Raw genomic sequence first — 18,854 nt, 5'->3', positions numbered from 1 at the left:
CTTGAGATGCTTCTGAATACTAGAACTTCCAGAGCAGCCATGTACAAATAATTGGCACTTTGTGCTTTTTAAAAAATTATTATTTAAAAATATTACATACACTGAGTGGCCAGATTATTATGATCTCTGAATGCATAATAATCTGGCCACTCAGTGTGTGTGTGTGTGTATGTGTATATATATATATATATATATATATGACCCAGTGCATATATATATTAGAGGCCCGGTGCATGAATTTGTGCATGGGTGGGGTCCGGCCCAGCCTGGCCAGGGGGAGGGGACATGGGCGGTTGGCCGGCCTGCCTGCTGGTCGAACTCCTGGTCGAGGGGACAATTTGCATATTAGCCTTTTATTATATAGGATATACACTGAGTGGCCAGATTATTATGCATTCAGAGATCATAATAATCTGGCCACTCAGTGTATGTCTCCTTTTTCCCCCATTGACCCCTCCCTGGCCACTCCCCCCCCCTCCCAGCACAAGCCCCTACCGCCCCAGTGTCCGTGTCCATTGGTTATGCTAATATGCATGCATACAAGTCCTTTGGTTGATCTCTCCCCCCACCCCTCCACCTCCCGCCGCCTGCCCTCTGAGGTTTGATGGTCTGTTCAGTGTTTCTCTGTCTCTTGATCTATTTTTGTTCATCAGTTTTTATTGTTCATGATATTCCACAAATGAGTGCGATCATGTGATATTTATCTTTCTCTGACTGGCTTATTTCGCTTAACATAATGCTCTCCAGTTCCATCCATGCTGTTGCAAATAGTAAAAGTTCCTTCTTTCTTTATAGCAGTTTAGTATTCCATTGTGTAGATGTACCATAGTTTTCTAATCCACTCATCTGTTGATGGGCACTTAGGCTGTTTCCACATTTTAGCTATGGTAAATTGTGCTGCTATTTACTTTGTACTTTTTTATCCTCTCATACTCCAATAGACATAATCAAGAAGTTCTTTGTCATAAAACATGGGAGGCCCTATTGGCAAGGTTCAGTGGTTGAGCATCGAACTATGAACCAGGAGGTCACAGTTCGATTCCCGGGTTGGTTGGGGCACATGCCTGGGTTGTAGGCTTGGTTCCCATTGGGGGCCGTGTAGGAGGCAGCTGATCAATGATTCTCTCTCATCATTGATGTTTCTATCTCTCTCTTCCTTCTCCCTTCCTCTCTGAAATCAATAAAAAATATTTAAAAACAAAAACATGGGAACAGAAAAACTCAACTCCAGATTGTTCCCTTAGCAGTGAAGCGTGGGGAGGATTTACTGAGGTGCAAAGAAATCTGAAGAGTATGTAAGAGGTGTCTTAGTAACTTTAAACTTCTGTAACATCAGAAAGAGACAGGGAAAGGGGAAAATTTTACTTTGAAAATAGACCTGTCTTTATTTTTGAGGAAACAACCAAGAAATGGGAACACAGTTCAACATGAATCCGGACTAGAACTAGTGTAGCTATCAGGGAGTTTATAAAAATGTAGAATGTACTTAAAGAACACACAGGTTTTAGGTAATAGAAATAACTTGGGAGGCAATAATTATTTTAAAATATAGTTATGGTTCCCAGTCTGCATGGCTCAGTAGTTGAGCTTCGACCTATGAACCAGAAGGTCACTGTTTGATTCCCGGTTGGGGCACATGCTTGAGTTTTGGGCTTGATCTCCAGTGTGGGGCGTGCAGGAGGCAGCCGATCAATGATTCTCTCTCATCATTGATGATTTCATCTCTCTCTCCCTCTCTGAAATCAATAAAAATGTATTTTAAAGAATAAAATAAAATAAAATATGGTTGTGGTGAATTCGAATTAGTGGCGTGCAGCTGTTTGTGCCATTGCTTGCAGAAAAGGGGAGGCTTCTTATAGCTATGGGTGACAGTGACCACTGTAGGGTGTGACGGGAAGAGACAGGGATCCCTGAACTCTGGGTGAGGAGGAAACTCAATATTGTATGAACTGAACATGCCTCTCTGTTGAATTGCAGGTGCAACGTTTTGTTCATGGTTTAAGGCAGGCAAAATCTGCGTTAACTGCAATATCCAGAAGAGGGTTGAGCACAGGGCCATGGTGCCATAAGCGCTCATTACCTGAAGTACTCATGACAGTTCTAGGGTCTTCTGCTTTTGGATATGAGTGGAGTTTGATTTTACTTATAAATACACTAGAGGCCTGGTGCACGGATCTGTGCACTGGTGGGGTCCCTCGGTGTAGCCTGCGGGGATCGGGTCGAAACCAGCAGTCCAGTGCTGCCTGCTGCTCCTGCCTGCCACTCCTGCTCATCCCGGCCCCGCTGCAACTGTCGCTCTGCTGTGGTATCTAGGCTGCGGCAGGCAGCCATGAGCCCTGTGTCTGGTGCCCGTCAGTCAGCTGAGCAGCGCTCCTGCTGTGGGAGCGCATTGACCACCAGGGGGCAGCTCCTACATTGAGCGTCTGCCCCCTGGTGGTCAGTGTGCATCATAGCGACCAGTCAACCTGTTGATGGCTTAGGCTTTTTATATAGATAGACTAGCATTCCTGTTGCAGGAAAAATCCTGCAATAGGGTTTCCTGCTGCACTCTACCCCGCCCCGCCTGCGCTCCTCCCTTCTCCCCCGCCCCACCTTCTCCGCCAGCCCCCCTGCTTTTCTCCCTTTTCCGCCAGCCCACCCGCTCTCCTTCCTTCGCCCCCGGCCCTGCCTGCTCTCCTTCCTTTTCCCCCGGCCCCGCCTCTGCTCCTCCCTTCTCCCTCGCCCCGCCTTCTCCACCAGCCTGCCTGCTTTTCTCCCTTTTCCGCCAGCCCACCCGCTCTCCTTCCTTCGCCCTGGCCCCGCCTCCAATCCTCCCTTCTCCCCCGGCCCCGCCTCCGCTCCTCCCTTCTCCTCCCCTCAGCTTGCTTACTTCTCCGCAGCTTTGCTCCCTTCTGCAGCTCTTGGCTTCTTTCTACGCTGTCTTGATATGCAAATTAGCCGCCATATTTGTTGGGGTAATTTGCATACTCGTCCTGATTGGTTGGTGGGCGTGGCTTGGCTGGTGGGCGTGGCGAAGTTGTGGTCAATTTGCATATTTGTCTATTATTAGGTAGGATAGTGCAAAGGTTAGTGGATAAGCTATTGGAATAGCATGTAGAATGGAATGGAATATAGGCACATTGTAGATGGGAATGTGCAGGTGGGAGTAAAGGACTGCTAAAGTCTGGCCCAGAGGCACTTGTGCCAGAATCTTAATTCCAGACACAAAGGAATTCCAGACACCTTATCCCTGTATAAGACTACTCATTCAAGTATGAAGCACACATGAAAATATGTGTCAGTAAGGTTTAAAAAAATAAAACTCATGTTTAAGATCAGGCATGAGTTTTGTCCTGCTGCCCTGTTGATCTTCGCCAGCTGAAACATACAGCTCTTTGTCCGGTCTCTGATTCCAGAAAAAGCTCACATATTTCTCAAGTTGTAAAACTCACCAACTTTGCTGAGGCATGTAGTAAGGAAAATCATCATTTATCATCCATTTTAAAGTGAAATTCTTTGAAAAGAAATCCAGTTTTTATCTTTTCTTATGGAAAAGGAGAACAGAATTGGAAAGGAAAGTATTTCCCCCTATCAGAAATTATCTATAGGATGGTAGCCAGGTTGCCTGATGGCATAATTGGAGGGATATGGAGAGAGGCAGTATTCTTTCTTTCTCCAAACTTAATGTAGGTTTTAGCAGGGCCCTTTTATAGGCAGAAACTTGAGTGTTGGTCTATCTTCAAGGGAGACAGGGACTAAAGATCATTTACTAAATATCTCCATAAATCTGGAATATACTCATAGTATTTTGCCATTAAGATGGAAACTTAACTAGTAAGTATATGTTGAAATATTGAAATGAACTCATTCATTTTCTTTTTCCTGGGCTATTTAGGGAAATGTCGATGCTTGAGAGTAAAGCAAAGTGGGCAAAAATCCAAAGGATTAAATTTAGTTCCCATGGAAGTCTTCCTACCATAAAATATTTCCAAGTTAGTTAACTAAATTAATTGAACATGTGCTTAGGAAATGGCATTCTCTAAGGCACTGGTAGCAAAGGCCTGGTGTGATATGCTTACTCTTCTGACCTGGGTTTTTCTTTCCTTAAAATATATTTTATTGATTTTTTACAGAGAGGAAGGGAGAGGGACAGAGAGCTAGAAACATCAAGCAGCTGCCTCCTGCACACCCCCTACTGGGGATGTGCCCGCAACCAAGGTACATGCCCTTGACCGGAATTGAACCTGGGACCCCTGAGTCCACAGGCCAACGCTCTATCCACTGAGCCAAACCGATTAGGGCCTGACTTAAGTTTTTCATCTGCATTATAGGTTGCCTTCTGAAAAAGGAAGTCTGCCTGGCCTTTCTTCCATTTGTTGGAGAGTTATCACCTATGAGAGAGTGTCCACGCAGAAACTATCCTGTGGATGCTTTCTCTCTCTCTCTCTCTCTCTCTCTCTCTCTCTCTCTCTCTCTCTCTCTCTCTCTCTCCAGCATCTTCCTGAGAGAGAGAGAGAGAGAGAGAGAGAGAGAGAGAGAGAGATATCTGATTTCAGTTTCCATGGGAATAGGCTAAATAAGGACTCTAACAGACAGCAGTATGAGTGTAACTTTTGCTATTCCCAGCTCAGAACTATTGAGCCAAAATCTGAAATCATTCCAGTCCTTTACATTACAAGATCAATATTGTAATTTGGTACCTGTGGCATATAAGTTTGGATTCAAGCTTTCTTTGGGACCGTGATCATCATGCATCCATTCAGTTAGCCTTGCGAAATGAACTAAAAATGAAAACCCACCCAGATGTAAGGGAGGCAACTGATCAATGTTTCTCTCTCACATTGATGTTTCTCTCTTTCTCCCCCTTCCTTTCTCTCTCAAATCAATAAAAAACATATATATATATATATATGAAACCCCACCCCCACCCCCAAGTTGATTTGGCACCACATGCATATGTATTGCCTTGCTACTCCCCTCCCAGGCTTTCCTCCTCCTTCTCCATTCAGGTATTGAACTATAACTAATACATCCAGCATTTCCTCTTGCCTTTGCAAAACCAGAATTCTACTGAAAAGAGAGGCCAAACTTATATTTTTCATAGGCTTCTGTTCACTTCTTTTTTTTTTTTTAAAAAAAGTGTGTATCATTCAGATCTAAGTGGTCTAAGATCTAAGTGGTCCTCTAGGTGGTCCCCTAGGCTCTGTCCAATTTATTTATTTATTTTAAAATATATTTTATTGATTTTTTACAGAGAGGGAGAGGGATAGAGAGTTAGAAACATCAATTCAGCTGCCTCCTGCACACCCCCTACTGGGGATGTGCCTGCAACCAAGGTACATGCCCTTGCCCGGAATCGAACCTGGGACCCTTTAGTCCGCAGGTCGATGCTCTATCCACTGAGCCAAACCGGTTAGGGCTATTCACGTCTTTTAAGCACAGGCAAATAGGTACATAGGGTGTTTCCTGCTATAATTTTATTCCTCTGTTTGTGATTACATATGAAACTCAGGCCAGGACATGGGTTTTTCTTTCTTCAGAGACAGAAGATGTATAGCATTGTGGCCATTAAGCCAAAGAAGGGACCATATGCAAGGTTTTATAAAAAGACATCTGCTGCCAAACAAGCAAAACACCCAATCTGTATCTGTAAGAAATGAAGTCATATTAACTTTTCTGATTGCTCATCTGGAAAAAATAGATCAACAAAAAAGAACACATGCTAATTGCTCTTAAAGAGCGTTTTCTACATCTGGATGTAGAAAATGAAGAAAAGGGGGAAAAGGTAAAACTGAAGATATTCCCCAGCCCACGGCCATTTCACTTTTTGTTGTGTGTTTAAGAGAAAATGGGGGACATCTGTAAGAGTGTAAACAATAAAAATAAAGTAAATCAAGTTAAAAAAGGAAGATTGGAAACATGTAGGAAAAAGTGAAAGCGATAAGTTTGAAATCTTTACACTTGGAATTTGCTATCTAGTTTGAAAACAGGATGCTTTATGAAAAGATGGGATTTTGATACGAAAGGATAGTCAACTAAGGATCGGGTGTATTTGGCATGAGCCGCTTCCCAGGGCTAGTGTGCTTAAATGGCTTGGGGGTTCTACAGTCTCTAAATTGCATGTGCAAACCTGAAACATTGCCCTCTGGTGAACGCTGGTCAGATGGAGAGGAACTGTGGGATGGCCAATCATCAGTGGGATGGTTTTCCCTGCTGATTTTGTTTTTGTGTAGGTGTGGGATGACATCAAGACATATTTTAGGTGTCAGAGAAACTCAAGTGGTGCAAAATATGGGACATCATTGTTTCCTGAAAGAGCTCGTAATTTCTTATCACATTGATTTTCTTTGGACACCTAAAAAATATCATTTTTTTTTTTTGTGAGGATATTTTTCCATTGATTTTTAGGGAGAGTGGAAGAGAGAGGGAAAGACAGAGAGAAACATCGATGTGAGAGAAACACATGGATTGGTTGCCTCCTGCATGAGCCCTGACCAGGGCCCGAGCCAGGGAGGACTCTGCAAGCAAGGTACCTGCCCTTGACCGCAATCAAACCCAGGACTCTTTGGTCTGCAGGCTGATGCTCTATCCACTGAGCCAAACCGGCCAGGGCTGAAATGTATCTTGACTTTAGGTAAAAAATATAGTTCATTAATGCTCCTTTATGGAAAAATGTTAAAACCCTTTGTGGGAAATTTTTCTGGGTAAGTTTTCAATTAATCCCCTCTGAGCAGGTGTTGCCTGTCATGGATCAAGGTGGCGTGACTCACACCTTGTCAAGCTCCAGATGCAATTTTGGTAGTTTTCCCTACAGGGTTTGATGCTTATCTGTCTCTAGACTGACCACGCTGAACTAATTATGTGTCCTAGAATTTAGATATTCTTTCTTGGTTTAAAAACAATGTATTACTCCTAGAATTGCCTATTTGCTAGTGTGAAGAAACCCAACTAAAACACGGGGAAACATAACATTTTGTTGGGGTCTCTTGTGGAGAAGTAGGTAAAATTTCTGAATGCTGTATTAGTGATTAATCTGAATGACAAAATGTGATCTGATGATCAATTGACATGGATACAACTTAAAAATCCATTCTGATTTAGCCGAAAACTTTATAAAATAACATGCAATTTCAGGAATTTCTTTCATTAGCCATGAAAATAAGAGAGAGACCCCATTTTGCTGTTTAAACTATTTTATGTGTAAGGGTGAGGATCGTTTCCACATCACTAATTATTTGGACTCTCTTTCCTTTCATCACTCACTAAAATTGAGCTACTAAAGCAACATTTAACTGTTATGACTATTTCGTTGTTAATAATTATTGGTGCATCGCCTGGCTGGCATGACTCGTCGGTTGAGCATTGACCTATGAACCAGGAGGTCATTGTTTGATTCCTGGTCAGGGCACATGCCCAGGTTGCAGGCTCAATCCCAGTGTGGGGCATGCAGGAGGCAGCCCATCAATGATTCACTCTCATCATTGATGTTTCTCTCTCTCCCTCTCCCTTTCTTTCTGAAATAAAATAATAATAATAATAATAATAATAATAATAATAATAATTGGCATGGGTTATCTTTGCTGTTAAAAAAAACTAAATGCATTGGCTATGAGACACACTTTTTACAGCTTTGCAACTTTTGCACATTTAGAGGAATGAGAAATTTGACCAAGGAACTATGAAACCCAAGCTGAAACTTCTCTTGTTTGGGCCTACCATTCAATAATCCTGCTCACAGCTCTAAGCTGGAGTATGAATACAGAACCAAGAGTGGGTGGTTGAATTATGGAATCATAGACAATAGGAATAGAACTTAAGTATGTTCTTGCCAAGTTACTGGGGAGGAATTATGAGTGGAGAATTTAAAAGAAAATGTGAGGTCCTTTTACTTTATTTGAAAAAGTACAGACTCAGGCTCCATATCTTTATCTTACAGAGATTTCTGAACAACTCCATTATTTCAAGTTCAGATGTTCAGTCATTCCATACAAATGTGATTCATTTCACCTTACCATTAATTACTTTTTTCCTGTCACAGTGTCTAAATTTTTGGAACTGCACTAGGCCTCCTCTCCCCAACTCCTCTTAATGTTCACGCCCTGTGTGTGTGTGTGTGTGTGTGTGTGTGTGTGTGTGTGTGTTACTTGTATGACTTTTTCCCCAAACTGATGTTTCCTATCACCAGACTTCCTTGGATGGCACCTGCTTTCCTTAATGTGCATGAAAGACATTGTCTTTCCTATCAAACTAATGCTAGGGATAAATGACAAATGCCCTCTTAAGACTGTAGTTGGGCAAGATGGAATGACCATCCCACATGTCCTTCCTCACTTCCTGCCTAGACCTTGGGAGAGATCGCTGTGGTTTTGGCCTTTGCTGTTTTCATCTTTGTCTTAGAAAATTCCATCAAATGCAGTTTCCCACTATAAGGCTGCTAGTTAGCAATTTGTAAATTCTAAGAAACATTCACTTTCCCAGGTTTCTTTTTTGGTGTACTGCTTGGCTGGTCTCAGACCAGCTCACAGGAATCACAGAAAGGGAAGGTAGAATGTGTTATGGCTTCCTGCACATAGCTGAAGCCCTGGCCTGTCAAAGCCCATAGAACCACAGGGCTGGGTCTGCTAAGGCATTTTTGTTTTATTTTTAAAAATATGTTTTTATTGATTTCAGAAAGAGGAAAGGAAAGGGGAAGAGAGATAAAAACATCAGTGATGAGAGAGAATCATCAATCGGCTGCCTCCTGCATGCCCCCTACTGGGGACCAAGCCAGCAACCCAGGCATGTGCCCTAAATGGGAATTGAACCATGACCTTCCTGGTTCATGGGCTGACACTTAACCACTGAGTCACACCAGCCAGGCCTGCTAAGACATTTAAAATGTACCTCAAATGTGTCAGGGATGTTGTAAAAGGCAGTGCGTGTTATGTGTATGCATGAATGTGTGTACATGTGTTATAGGTGTATTAAGTATCCATGCATTATGTGTGCATGTGTGTGCGTGCGTGTGCGTGTGTGTACATGGGTGGGCCAAACACGTTGAAGGTTCACCCTGGAATTTAAGTATACTGTTTTGCCAAAGAGAATCATATGGGTTTTTCCAAGGATGAGCCTGGAATGGGTAATAGAAAAGGGGTGAGTCTTTGCCATTTTTTAAGGACTTAAACAAAATACTTTATAGATCTCAGTGAACAAAATCTTCACACTTCACTCAGATGCTACATAGTGGGACTAATATTTCTCCATCTCAGTAGAAGCCTTCCCTTGTCATGTCTGGGCAGAGGGTTATGCAAATGGCACTGGGCAGCAGCCAGTGCCTCCCTTGCGCTTCAGGGAAGGCCAGGCAGTGATTCTCCCAGCCTTGCCTTTAGGACAACCCAGGTGCATTCCATTGTGCCTGAAGTGATATCAGAAAAAGCACAACCAACAGGTACACATAGAGTCACTTATTGTCCAACTCCCTCCATCAATGTACACTGTATCTAGCTTATGGTGAGGAGTCCAGAGAACTGGGCTTCTATTTGCATGTCTGTGTCTAAGACACATCTGTCCTAAGCTGTAACCGTATGTCCATGGCCATGATTTCCTATTTGCCCACCACAAAGATTATCAAGATGAATGAAACACATTCTCTCCTTGTTGGAGAGTCAGCGGCTGTGTGTGCATACTTACCAATGGCGGATGTCTCAGAAGAGGGCTCACCTGGGAGCAGCCCGTGCAAGGATGGGATATGCTACTGCCATGCAGCCTACACCTATGCAATGTGGAACTAGGCTGCTCTGCCCCTGGTTCTTTAACAGGGCCCACTTCTTTATGCTGGCTCCCCCCATATATGTATGTGTATGGTGTGTGGTTCCTGTCATTTTGAGGTTCTATGTTCTTTGTTGCAGCAGTGAGAATGTGGTAGCAGCCTGGTGTTCGTTCTGCCAACAAGAGCACAGCGCAGAGGGGTCCTTTCCCCAGTCCCCTCCTGGAGAGCTTGTTGAACTGGTGCTGAAACATAGATTGGACAGTCATAATATGTTTGCAGAATAAATAAAGGAGTAAGGAATAAATGAATGGAAGTGGACACTTGGTTGAGCATGAAGAAACCAATATTTGGAAGCAGTTTCGGCTCCTTAGAGAAATGATGGTTGAGAAATTCTTGACTTTCCATTGGTCCAAATGAAGACACCAGGATCCCACTCCCAATGAGGTCTTTATGAATTTAGGACAGTGGTTCTTCACTCTTTTTGGATCAAAGACCTCTTTGGGGATCTGATGACAACCAGGAACTGAACATATATACATATTTTTGCATATACCGTATTTTCCGGCGTATAAGACGACTGGGCATATAAGATTTTCCTGGGTTAAGAAGTCGTTTTATACGCTGGAATATAGGTAGTGTAATATATCTAATCCATTATATCTAATCCCATCAATATAGTCCAATATACCGTATTTTCTGGCGTATAAAACGACTTTTTAACCCAGGAAAATCTTATTCATCCAGTTGTCTTATACGCCGGAAAGTACAGTAATTTATTTTTAGGGAGCTCAGAGTCCCACCCTCCCACGGACTCATTCACAGCCCCTAGGTTAAGACCCCCATATTTAGATACACAGAATTTGGCAGGGTGGAGAAAGGACTGAGGCTAGGAACTAGGAGACTTCAGTCCTGTGTCTGCTTCTAGCTAGCTCTGTGCATGGAATTTCATTTCTCCAGGTTCCCCTTTCCTGACGTGAAAAACAAGGGGGTAAGCTTAATTCTATCCCAAGATTCATGTGATGTCAACATTGCGGAGCGGAAGAGGCTGGCACATACCACAGGAATTGCATTCCTTTCACTGCGCTTCCTCTGTGGGCTGCCTCCTCGGTACACATTGTTTTCTTTGTACTTTGAAAAGAAGCCTTCTTTCCTCAGTAGGTAGGTTCCTCCAAACCCTTGCGGTGCTAATTTTAATCTAACTTGAAAAATTTGCACAGAGGCCATAACTCTCTGGTCCCCTAACGTCCTCTTCCTTGCACAGCGCCCTCAAAGGTATCAAAGAGGACTTCAAACAGATCACTCTGGCAGAAGCAGGGCAGGTGAGAGGCAGGCTGGGAGGACAGCCTCATACTGCCTATGGAGGTGAACAGATCTGAGCTCATTCACTTTCCTCTTTGCTGTCTCCTGGACTGGCACGACACAGAAATAAACAGTTTTAACCACCATAGGGAGGCACTCTGCAATGGCTGAAGCCATTCTCAGGTCTTTGCCAGATTCCAGTAGTACTAATTCAATCTTTTCCATCGTGTCGCAGCTTTGCCATGCTTTTCCAAAATGGGAACTTTGTTTTCAAATACCTGGCGCTTTTTCTGTAGCACAGACTTCAAAGCAAATTACCCAAAAGGAATGTTCAAATGTCTCCAGACAGGCTGAGCATAGTAATTAGGTTGGAAGTTCCCTCCCTTCCCTGCTCCCATCCCGAAGTGTCTTTATCCCATTCCTTCAAGGATTGAAATCCAACTCCAACATCTGGGGCTTAGGCCCCCTTTACCATTGCCCTACTAAGTGGCGATCTAGCTGAATTTCAAATGTTCTAAAATGACCAAGACAACTGATTGCATCTTTCTGTAGCTCTAATCCTGGGCCCAAGTCTACAAAAATCTACTTCTCTGTAGCTATGCATCCTGAGCTCCACTGTGGAACAGACACATCGTATCTAATAAAAGGATAATATGCAAATTAACCGTCACTCTGTCGCAAAGATGGCGGTGCCCAGTCCTCTCAGCCCTGCTGGAGCCCCCCATCCCAGGGGGGCAGCCCCTGAGAGTGGGCAGCGTGAGCGGCCTGGTGGAATGTTTGCTTCGTCGCCGTGGCGATGAGGCAAGCATTCCGCGCCTGACCACGATGGGCCTCTGGCCAGGCCAGGGCGCGGAACGCTTGCGTCATTGCCCCGGCGACGAAGCAAGTGTTCCGCACCTGGCTGTGGATGGGCCTCTGGGCCGCAGAGAGCCACTGGGCAGTGGGCACAGAGTGGCCAGGCCCCATAGAGAGCTCCTGGCGCACAGATTCGTGCGCAGGGCTACTAGTTACAAATAATAATGTCTTCAGTTACTTTTGTACGCTAGGTCTGGCCATGAATGTATCATCTCACTTAATCCTTCCAGTGACTCTGCATCATCACTCAAATGTAGGCTCTCCGAGGGTGGATGGCTTGATCTGATTTGTTCACTTCTGTCCCAGTCTTGAACAGGATCTAGGTGATATTAGGCACTCAGTAAGTATTTGCTGGATTAAAAGATAATGACTGTTATTATCCCCATTTTACAGACGAGAAAGCAGAGATTCACAGACACTACTACAAGCTGCAGGACTACTTTAATAGGATCCGAAGGAATAAAGCCATTAGGAAGAGGATACCATTTGTGTCCAAAAGGCTCTGCCTCTTGCCAAACCCCCAAGGTGGCTGCCCAGCCCACCTGTTCTTGAGATAGACACAGCTGGGGCTGGAGGAAAGTGGCGTTAGGGTCCAAGGATACCACTTAGAACAGTTGGGTGGTGGTTAGTTACAATGGAAGGGTCATCAAGGGCCTTGTATAGAGCAGTATATTGCATACATAACTGCAGCCATGGAGGATGGATTCGGATTATTTCACTTTTGACTGAAAATTGAAGGGGTGAAAGTGGTAGGAAAGGTGAGAACAAGACAGCCAAACACAAACACCACAAACCAAACCACAGCAAAACAAAAGCCAGAAAACCTCCAACCCCCAAACCTAACCAGGACAACACTTACGAGCTGGAACAATGGAGAGGGGGTTTCATGAGGGTTTGTCTTGTTTTCTGTGGAACACGTGTAGTCCTTTTAGCCTGAGGAGCCCTTATGCTACTTATTGGACCATTGCTAAACAATAATGCCCCATTTCAAGTATCATTTTCTGTCTTGCAAAACCCAAGTTTCTTGGGAATTTATGTCTTCTGCTGAGAGAATATAATCCTTACCCTGACTTTTTTTTTTCCTTATTAATGGCCAAGAAAGCCCAAGTATCACAGTTTTTTTAAAAGTTGACCAGGAGAAATGTTTGTGATGAATGGAATATTTTCTTTGGTAAACAAACACCAACTCAAAACCAACCAAATGAGTTTCTTTGGTAAAGTGAAGATTAATGCCTTGGTTGGAATTAATTGAAAACTAAAACTTTTCCAAGTGTTTGCTAGGGTCGTTCTTTCCCTCTTTATAGCAATTGAAAAAGTAAAACTTCATGAAGTAAAGACAAATTTTATATGGATGTGATTTTGAGTTACTTCTAAAGTGTCTTCTCCATGGTGGGGTTAAGCTGGGGCTAAACCAATGCTGTCAGAGCAATAATCAATAATCATTATTAACAATTAAATAATGATCTAACAATAAATAATCAGTAATAAATCTTGGCATGCAGAGTCCCCTAGTAAAAAAAAAAAAAAGTCATTCCACAGTCAGAATTTCATAAGCCTTGATTTCAAGTGTTGAAAAGAGAAGTTGATAAGGTTGAAAAGTCCCTTCATTTAAAAGTACATTATCCCAAGGAATACAGAGTCTCAATCAAGTTGGAAAACTGTCGTAAAACAAAGTTCCACAGTAAGTCCTTCCGGTTGACCACACTGAATGATTAAATTCTCAACAAAATCCACTTAATCGGTGAGTGTGTCGTATCAGTTTTGTGGAGTCGTTTGAACTCGAGGTGCTCCACGTGGCCGACACTAAATCAATGGCTGATTTAGAACACACTGTTCAGAAAATGATTTAGCAACATATGATTTAAGAATAAAAGCAATCCCCTCTTCAGCCGTGTTTGATAAATAATAGCCTTGTTGCAGGCCCCTCGGGGAGAGAATTGATCGCAGATCTCTTATGTGAACTTGCCCTTTTTTGAGGACTGTGTTTGTCCTCAGATTAAAGCTCATTATCTTCTAGTTGAGTACATACCATGTTGGTATGATCGCTTCGTGTGTCTGCAGGAGAGATTGAACAAGTGTGTAACGTACTAGTGATGATCCCCTGCACATGTATTTACAGCTGTGTGAACAACAGTACATGAAATAGAAAGCACAGGCTTGCACTTGCTGTTTGGCAAGACAATGACAAATCCCAAACAATTACCCAGATGTTAAAAAAAAAAAAAAAGCCTGCCCTGTGGCCAACAAAGTCCCGTGTTCCTTCCTTGGAAATGTACTTTGAAGGGAGTAATAGCCCTCTTATGAGAAAATCTAAAATTGGCCTGCCCTGTCTTAGACATGCTAAAATGATAGAAACCCTCTAGTGGTGTGACCCTGGGTGAGTCGCTTTATCCTCCTAGGTCTCAGTTTCCTCCTCTGTGGAGGATGGGAAAGTTGCACAGTACATCCGCTAAAGTCCAAAAAGGCAAGGTGCTTTTGGGAAATGCTTATCACTATAGATATCTAAGTAAGCTACATCTCTAAAAGGGAAAAAACACTGTAGACGGTTGCCTCAAATGTGACCAGCTTTTAGCTTAATTTGTACAGACTTCAAGAAACGCAGGGGTCTGGGGCAACATACATAGCCTCTGCAGGTCAAACCATTTCTGTTTAGATCCTGCAGATACTGCAAGTCAACAGTATAAGCATCTAGGCTCTCTGACGTGCAGATGGGCCATGCAATGAAGTAGACGGGCAGCAACGAAGGCTTGGGGTGGGGCAGGAAGATGAAAGTGCAGCCAGTTTAGCAGGAAAGTTTGACTGTCATCATTGATAGATTTATATCAGAGAGTACATCTTCCGGTCATTCCCTCTATCTCCCTTTCAATCCTTTATCTCCCTGCCTGCGCTTTCTCGAAGTTTCTCAGCTTCAGGACTTGCGCCCACCAAAGCACCTTCTGTCCTCCGTGTCTCTGAGCAGGGATGTATCATAGCGCAGGCGCACTGGCACTACCATCTCAGTGTTCTTTTCTCCTCCCTTAGCTAGGCGTGGGCAGATTTTGTTTCTGGGCATCCACGCACACATTGCATGTAGGGCCAGACCACAAACAGCTGTACCAGCTGGCCATCTTTTTCTTAAAATGGAAACACTGTCTCTGGGTTCAAGCAGACACCTGCTTTTCCTCCATCGTGCCAGGTATTTGGGTTTGGCTCTGTGGTTGTGGGGACTCAGAGCCTCCTGCCAAGAGCTGGAACTAATAAAGCAGATCCATTTGGTGACAAGCAACAGGATATTCCAAAATAGAATCGCCCAATTCTGCAATGCTGGAGCTGTCACTGGTTTAAAGGTATAGTAACCAAACCAGACAAATGTTAAAAATATATTGATGGGGGGGGGGGTAGGGATAGGATCCATTCACTCTACACAACAAAACTGCCTCACCTGGGTGAATTGAGAGGTGACTCGATTTCAGCCCGTGGTGATCGCTACTCCACCGTGTGTCTGCTTCTGAAGTTCTGGCTCGCTTTTGCTGGCCAGATCTTTCACAAGCATCTCCTTGGGGTGTTGGGGAGCTAGATGAGATGACTGAAACCTCCGACCACAGAGCCTGCCTGGAGCTACTGCTCTGCACAAGTTCTGGAAGCCTTACTGTTTGAACAACGCTTAAAGCTATTTCTGCCTTGGCAGCTGACCTTTCAATCAGTAGGTTTTTTTGTCACAATACCAGCAACATCTGCAGCGTGAATAAAATAGGATTCTGCTCGCTCTTAAGCTTCCTTCTATTTGATCTTCGTTTAGGAAACTCTAAGTCTCCGTGTGTGTGTGTGTGTGTGTGTGTGTGTGTGTGTGTGTGTGTGTGTAAATTCTTTCTGATAACAACCTTTTGTTTAAAAGGTTGAAAATATGCAATGCCCATTCCGCCCCCCCCCTTGTCCTTTACTTTCTTTTTGACAATCAATGCCCGTTTCTTATCCTTACAAAAGAAAGAAAAACTCTAAATCTGTTTCATTAGCATCATCTCTTTGCTCTTCGTAAGACCTAGGGTGAAAATATAACAAGCAGACACACTCTCACACTGTTGTGATTTGGTCAACCACTCGGGTACTATCCATATCCACCATTTCCACACACTCGATTTCCTCGCGGTTTTCAGGATTTTTCTTATCTTTCCTTTTTTTCTTAGAGGGTGGCAGGAAAGTCAGTATCACAGGTAAAATGGCAAAGCAGTGAAAGAAGGTGACAAATGCTATTAAAAACAAGCACCTGAACAGTGTACAGGTCAGATTTGAAGGCACAGCTGCGAGAGGAATCAGACCAACAAGATAGCAGAGGTAACTCTGTAAAATAGCTACCCCGTGCACTTCCAGGGCATTTTTTACCCATTTAGTTCTTGTGAGGTCCTTGCCAAGAACAAATGTGGATAACAGTGGAGCACAATTGTCAATTGTGTAGTTAATTCCATAAATTAAGCATAGCACAGAAATGCAGTCGAGTTCGACTTTCCATAAGGTCATGAAACCTACAACTCCAAACTCCACGGACACGACCGTTAGAGTGAGCCAGACATTGATCAGGGAATCTGCCACCAGGAATGCCGAGAAGAAGAGCAGGAACAAAGCACTGATGCAGGAGTTGTGCAGGGGGGCGCCCAGAGAGGAGGCGTATCGATCCATGTACACGAAAGACGGGTTGAAAACAATGAACTTCACCTTGGAGGTGACCGAAAGTCTCCTCAGGGTCTCCAGGAGATCGTAGAGTTCTTCTCTGTTGGTTTCCATGGTCTTAGCCACCAAAAACATTCTGGAGGCCACGACATCGAACTCATCGTTGTACTTCTTCGAGAAGATGATGTCCTCTTGAAAATGCGAATATTGGGGGGCTTTCAGGAAGGAGTTCCTCAACATGTCTGTGAAGTTTTTCTTGGGCAAGCCAGTGGACACATTGAGTTTCCGAAGGTAATTTAAGTAGCTCTCAAACCAGGATATCCGCACAAACCCCTTGGTGTATTCTAGTACATCTTCTTGGACACTAGTGTTCCAGTATTCTATGGACTCATATATGTAGAACCCAATCACTGGACTGTAGTTGCTGAAGTACTTTTGCTGGGCAGTAGTGTACTCAATGGTTTGTGTCGCGGTCGCTACGATGTTACTAAGGTCTGACCCTTCACTGACCTGCAGATAGCCCATTAAGGCAAAGGAAATATAAATAAGGTAAAAGAGAACTACAAAAGGCTTGACATAGGTGTTGGTTATCCAGTCACAGTAATAGCGTTTGAGGAAACATACCAATAGGTGACTCTCATACGTGTTGGCTTCCTCACCGTCACTTGTGTCCTCGCTGAATCGGGCTGTGAGGAGAAACCTGTACCATGCCGGCTTCTCCTGCAATACATCGGGCTTTGGGACTTTTCTACAGAAGATACTATGCTGGTAATTGTTTTCTATGTAGCCAGTGAACACCAGGCTGGAACCATAAAATGAGAGTACATAGAGGTAGTTGAAAAGGATTGCAATACAGGAATTGCAGCAGAAGATTCTGGCTGCCTCAATGTTCGTGAAAGGGCTGGCCCCTATGCCAAAGGTGACCAGGTACATGGCAGTGGTGAGAGAAAAGGAGAGCATGGAGTCGGCATAGACCTCTGCAGTTCTCTCTTTAACGTGTTGGTCTTCTCTAGTTTTCCTCCAGGAGGATAACATTTCAAAAGTCCCATATAATCCATGACCTGAGGGGGGGCAGAAAAAGACCAGATCAAAAGTTTGCAAGACTGATCTCTTTATTTATTTTTTTATTTTTATTTTTTAATATTTTATTGATTTTTTACAGAGAGGAAGGGAGAGGGATAGAAAGTTAGAAACATCGATGAGAGAGAAACATCGATCAGCTGCCTCCTGCACACTCCCCACTGAGGATGTGCCCGCAACCAAGGTACATGCCCTTGACCGGAATCGTACCCGGGACCCTTCAGTCCGCAGGCCGATGCTCTATCCACTGAGCCAAACCGGTTTTGGCAAGACTGATCTCTTTAAAGAGAGGAATCGACTTGGTGATGGGCAACTTACTGGGTCAAGGGAAACAGAACCAGCCCTAGTGTGACCAGTGACAAGTAAATGCCAATGGCTTCTCCTGTGGAGAGAGAGGCCGGTGTTTGCGTGAATCATAAATGTTAATGGCTAGTCAAAAGGGCAGCCAGAGGAGCTAAGATCTCCGTGCTCCCTCCTGGCTTAAGAGAACTGGGTGGATTTTCGCCTAGAGAAAGCGGACTAGACTTGTGCCTATGTCTCTTGGGGATGGTGTAGAGCATCCATTTCCCTTGGTTGGTGGGACACTCCTGAGGAGATACCTAGTCCAGTGGTCGGCAAACTCATTAGTCAACAGAGCCAAATACCAACAGGACAACGATTGAAATTTCTTTGGAGAGCCACATTTTTTTAAACTTAAACTTCTTCTAACGCCACTTCTTCAAAATAGACTCGCCCAGGCCGTGGTATTTGGTGGAAGAGCCACACTCAAGGGGCCAAAGAGCCGCATGTGGCTCGCGAGCCGCAGTTTGCCGACCACGGACCTAGTCACTCATCATTTTGCTTGTCATCCCCACAAGTCTGGCTGGAGGTCAGCACAGAGGAAGGCAGTAGGCAGAGGGTCCTGAGTTACATCTCATCATCTCATTTACGTCTGGCCAAGTGGCGGGCTTTAGGGAGGCACTGTATTCAATTTGAGCACTGACAGGTACTTAAATCACATCCTCTTTTATGTTTCCTTCCCTAAATATCGGTGCAGGAAGCAATAGATCTGAGAGACAGACGGAAGCAAACACAGTAGGAACAAGTCTGAATGAGCAGGAAAAATGAAAGAAGGCTCAAGAGTCATATGACACCCCCCCCCCCCCCTCTGCAGTTGATCAAAATCAAAATCAAAATCAAAGGGGACTATCTGTAATACTTTCAACAAGAAGGAATTTAAGAAAAGAAGATTTAGGTTGCCAGTTTATGG

General features: G+C 43.9%; 1 protein-coding gene across 1 annotated transcript in view; it reads right to left on the bottom strand.

The window, feature by feature from the left end:
• Positions 1-15,931: 15,931 nt before the first annotated feature.
• The window catches only part of PTCHD1 (patched domain containing 1), a gene marked incomplete at both ends in the record, with an annotated part of 59,337 nt that continues 56,414 nt past the window's right edge, over positions 15,932-18,854 (bottom strand). Inside the window, one exon of the mRNA XM_079765794.1 lies at positions 15,932-17,586. Within this exon, the coding sequence (XP_079621920.1) occupies positions 15,932-17,586 (1,655 nt within the window). The remainder of the gene's footprint in view (positions 17,587-18,854) is intronic.

This window comes from Cnephaeus nilssonii, assembly GCF_951640355.1.
Source record: "Cnephaeus nilssonii genome assembly, chromosome: X".
In the NCBI taxonomy this organism is placed as follows: Eukaryota; Metazoa; Chordata; class Mammalia; order Chiroptera; family Vespertilionidae; genus Cnephaeus; species Cnephaeus nilssonii.
Note: the sequence above shows the minus strand (reverse complement) of the source record. Positions and strands in the feature narration are given on the sequence as shown.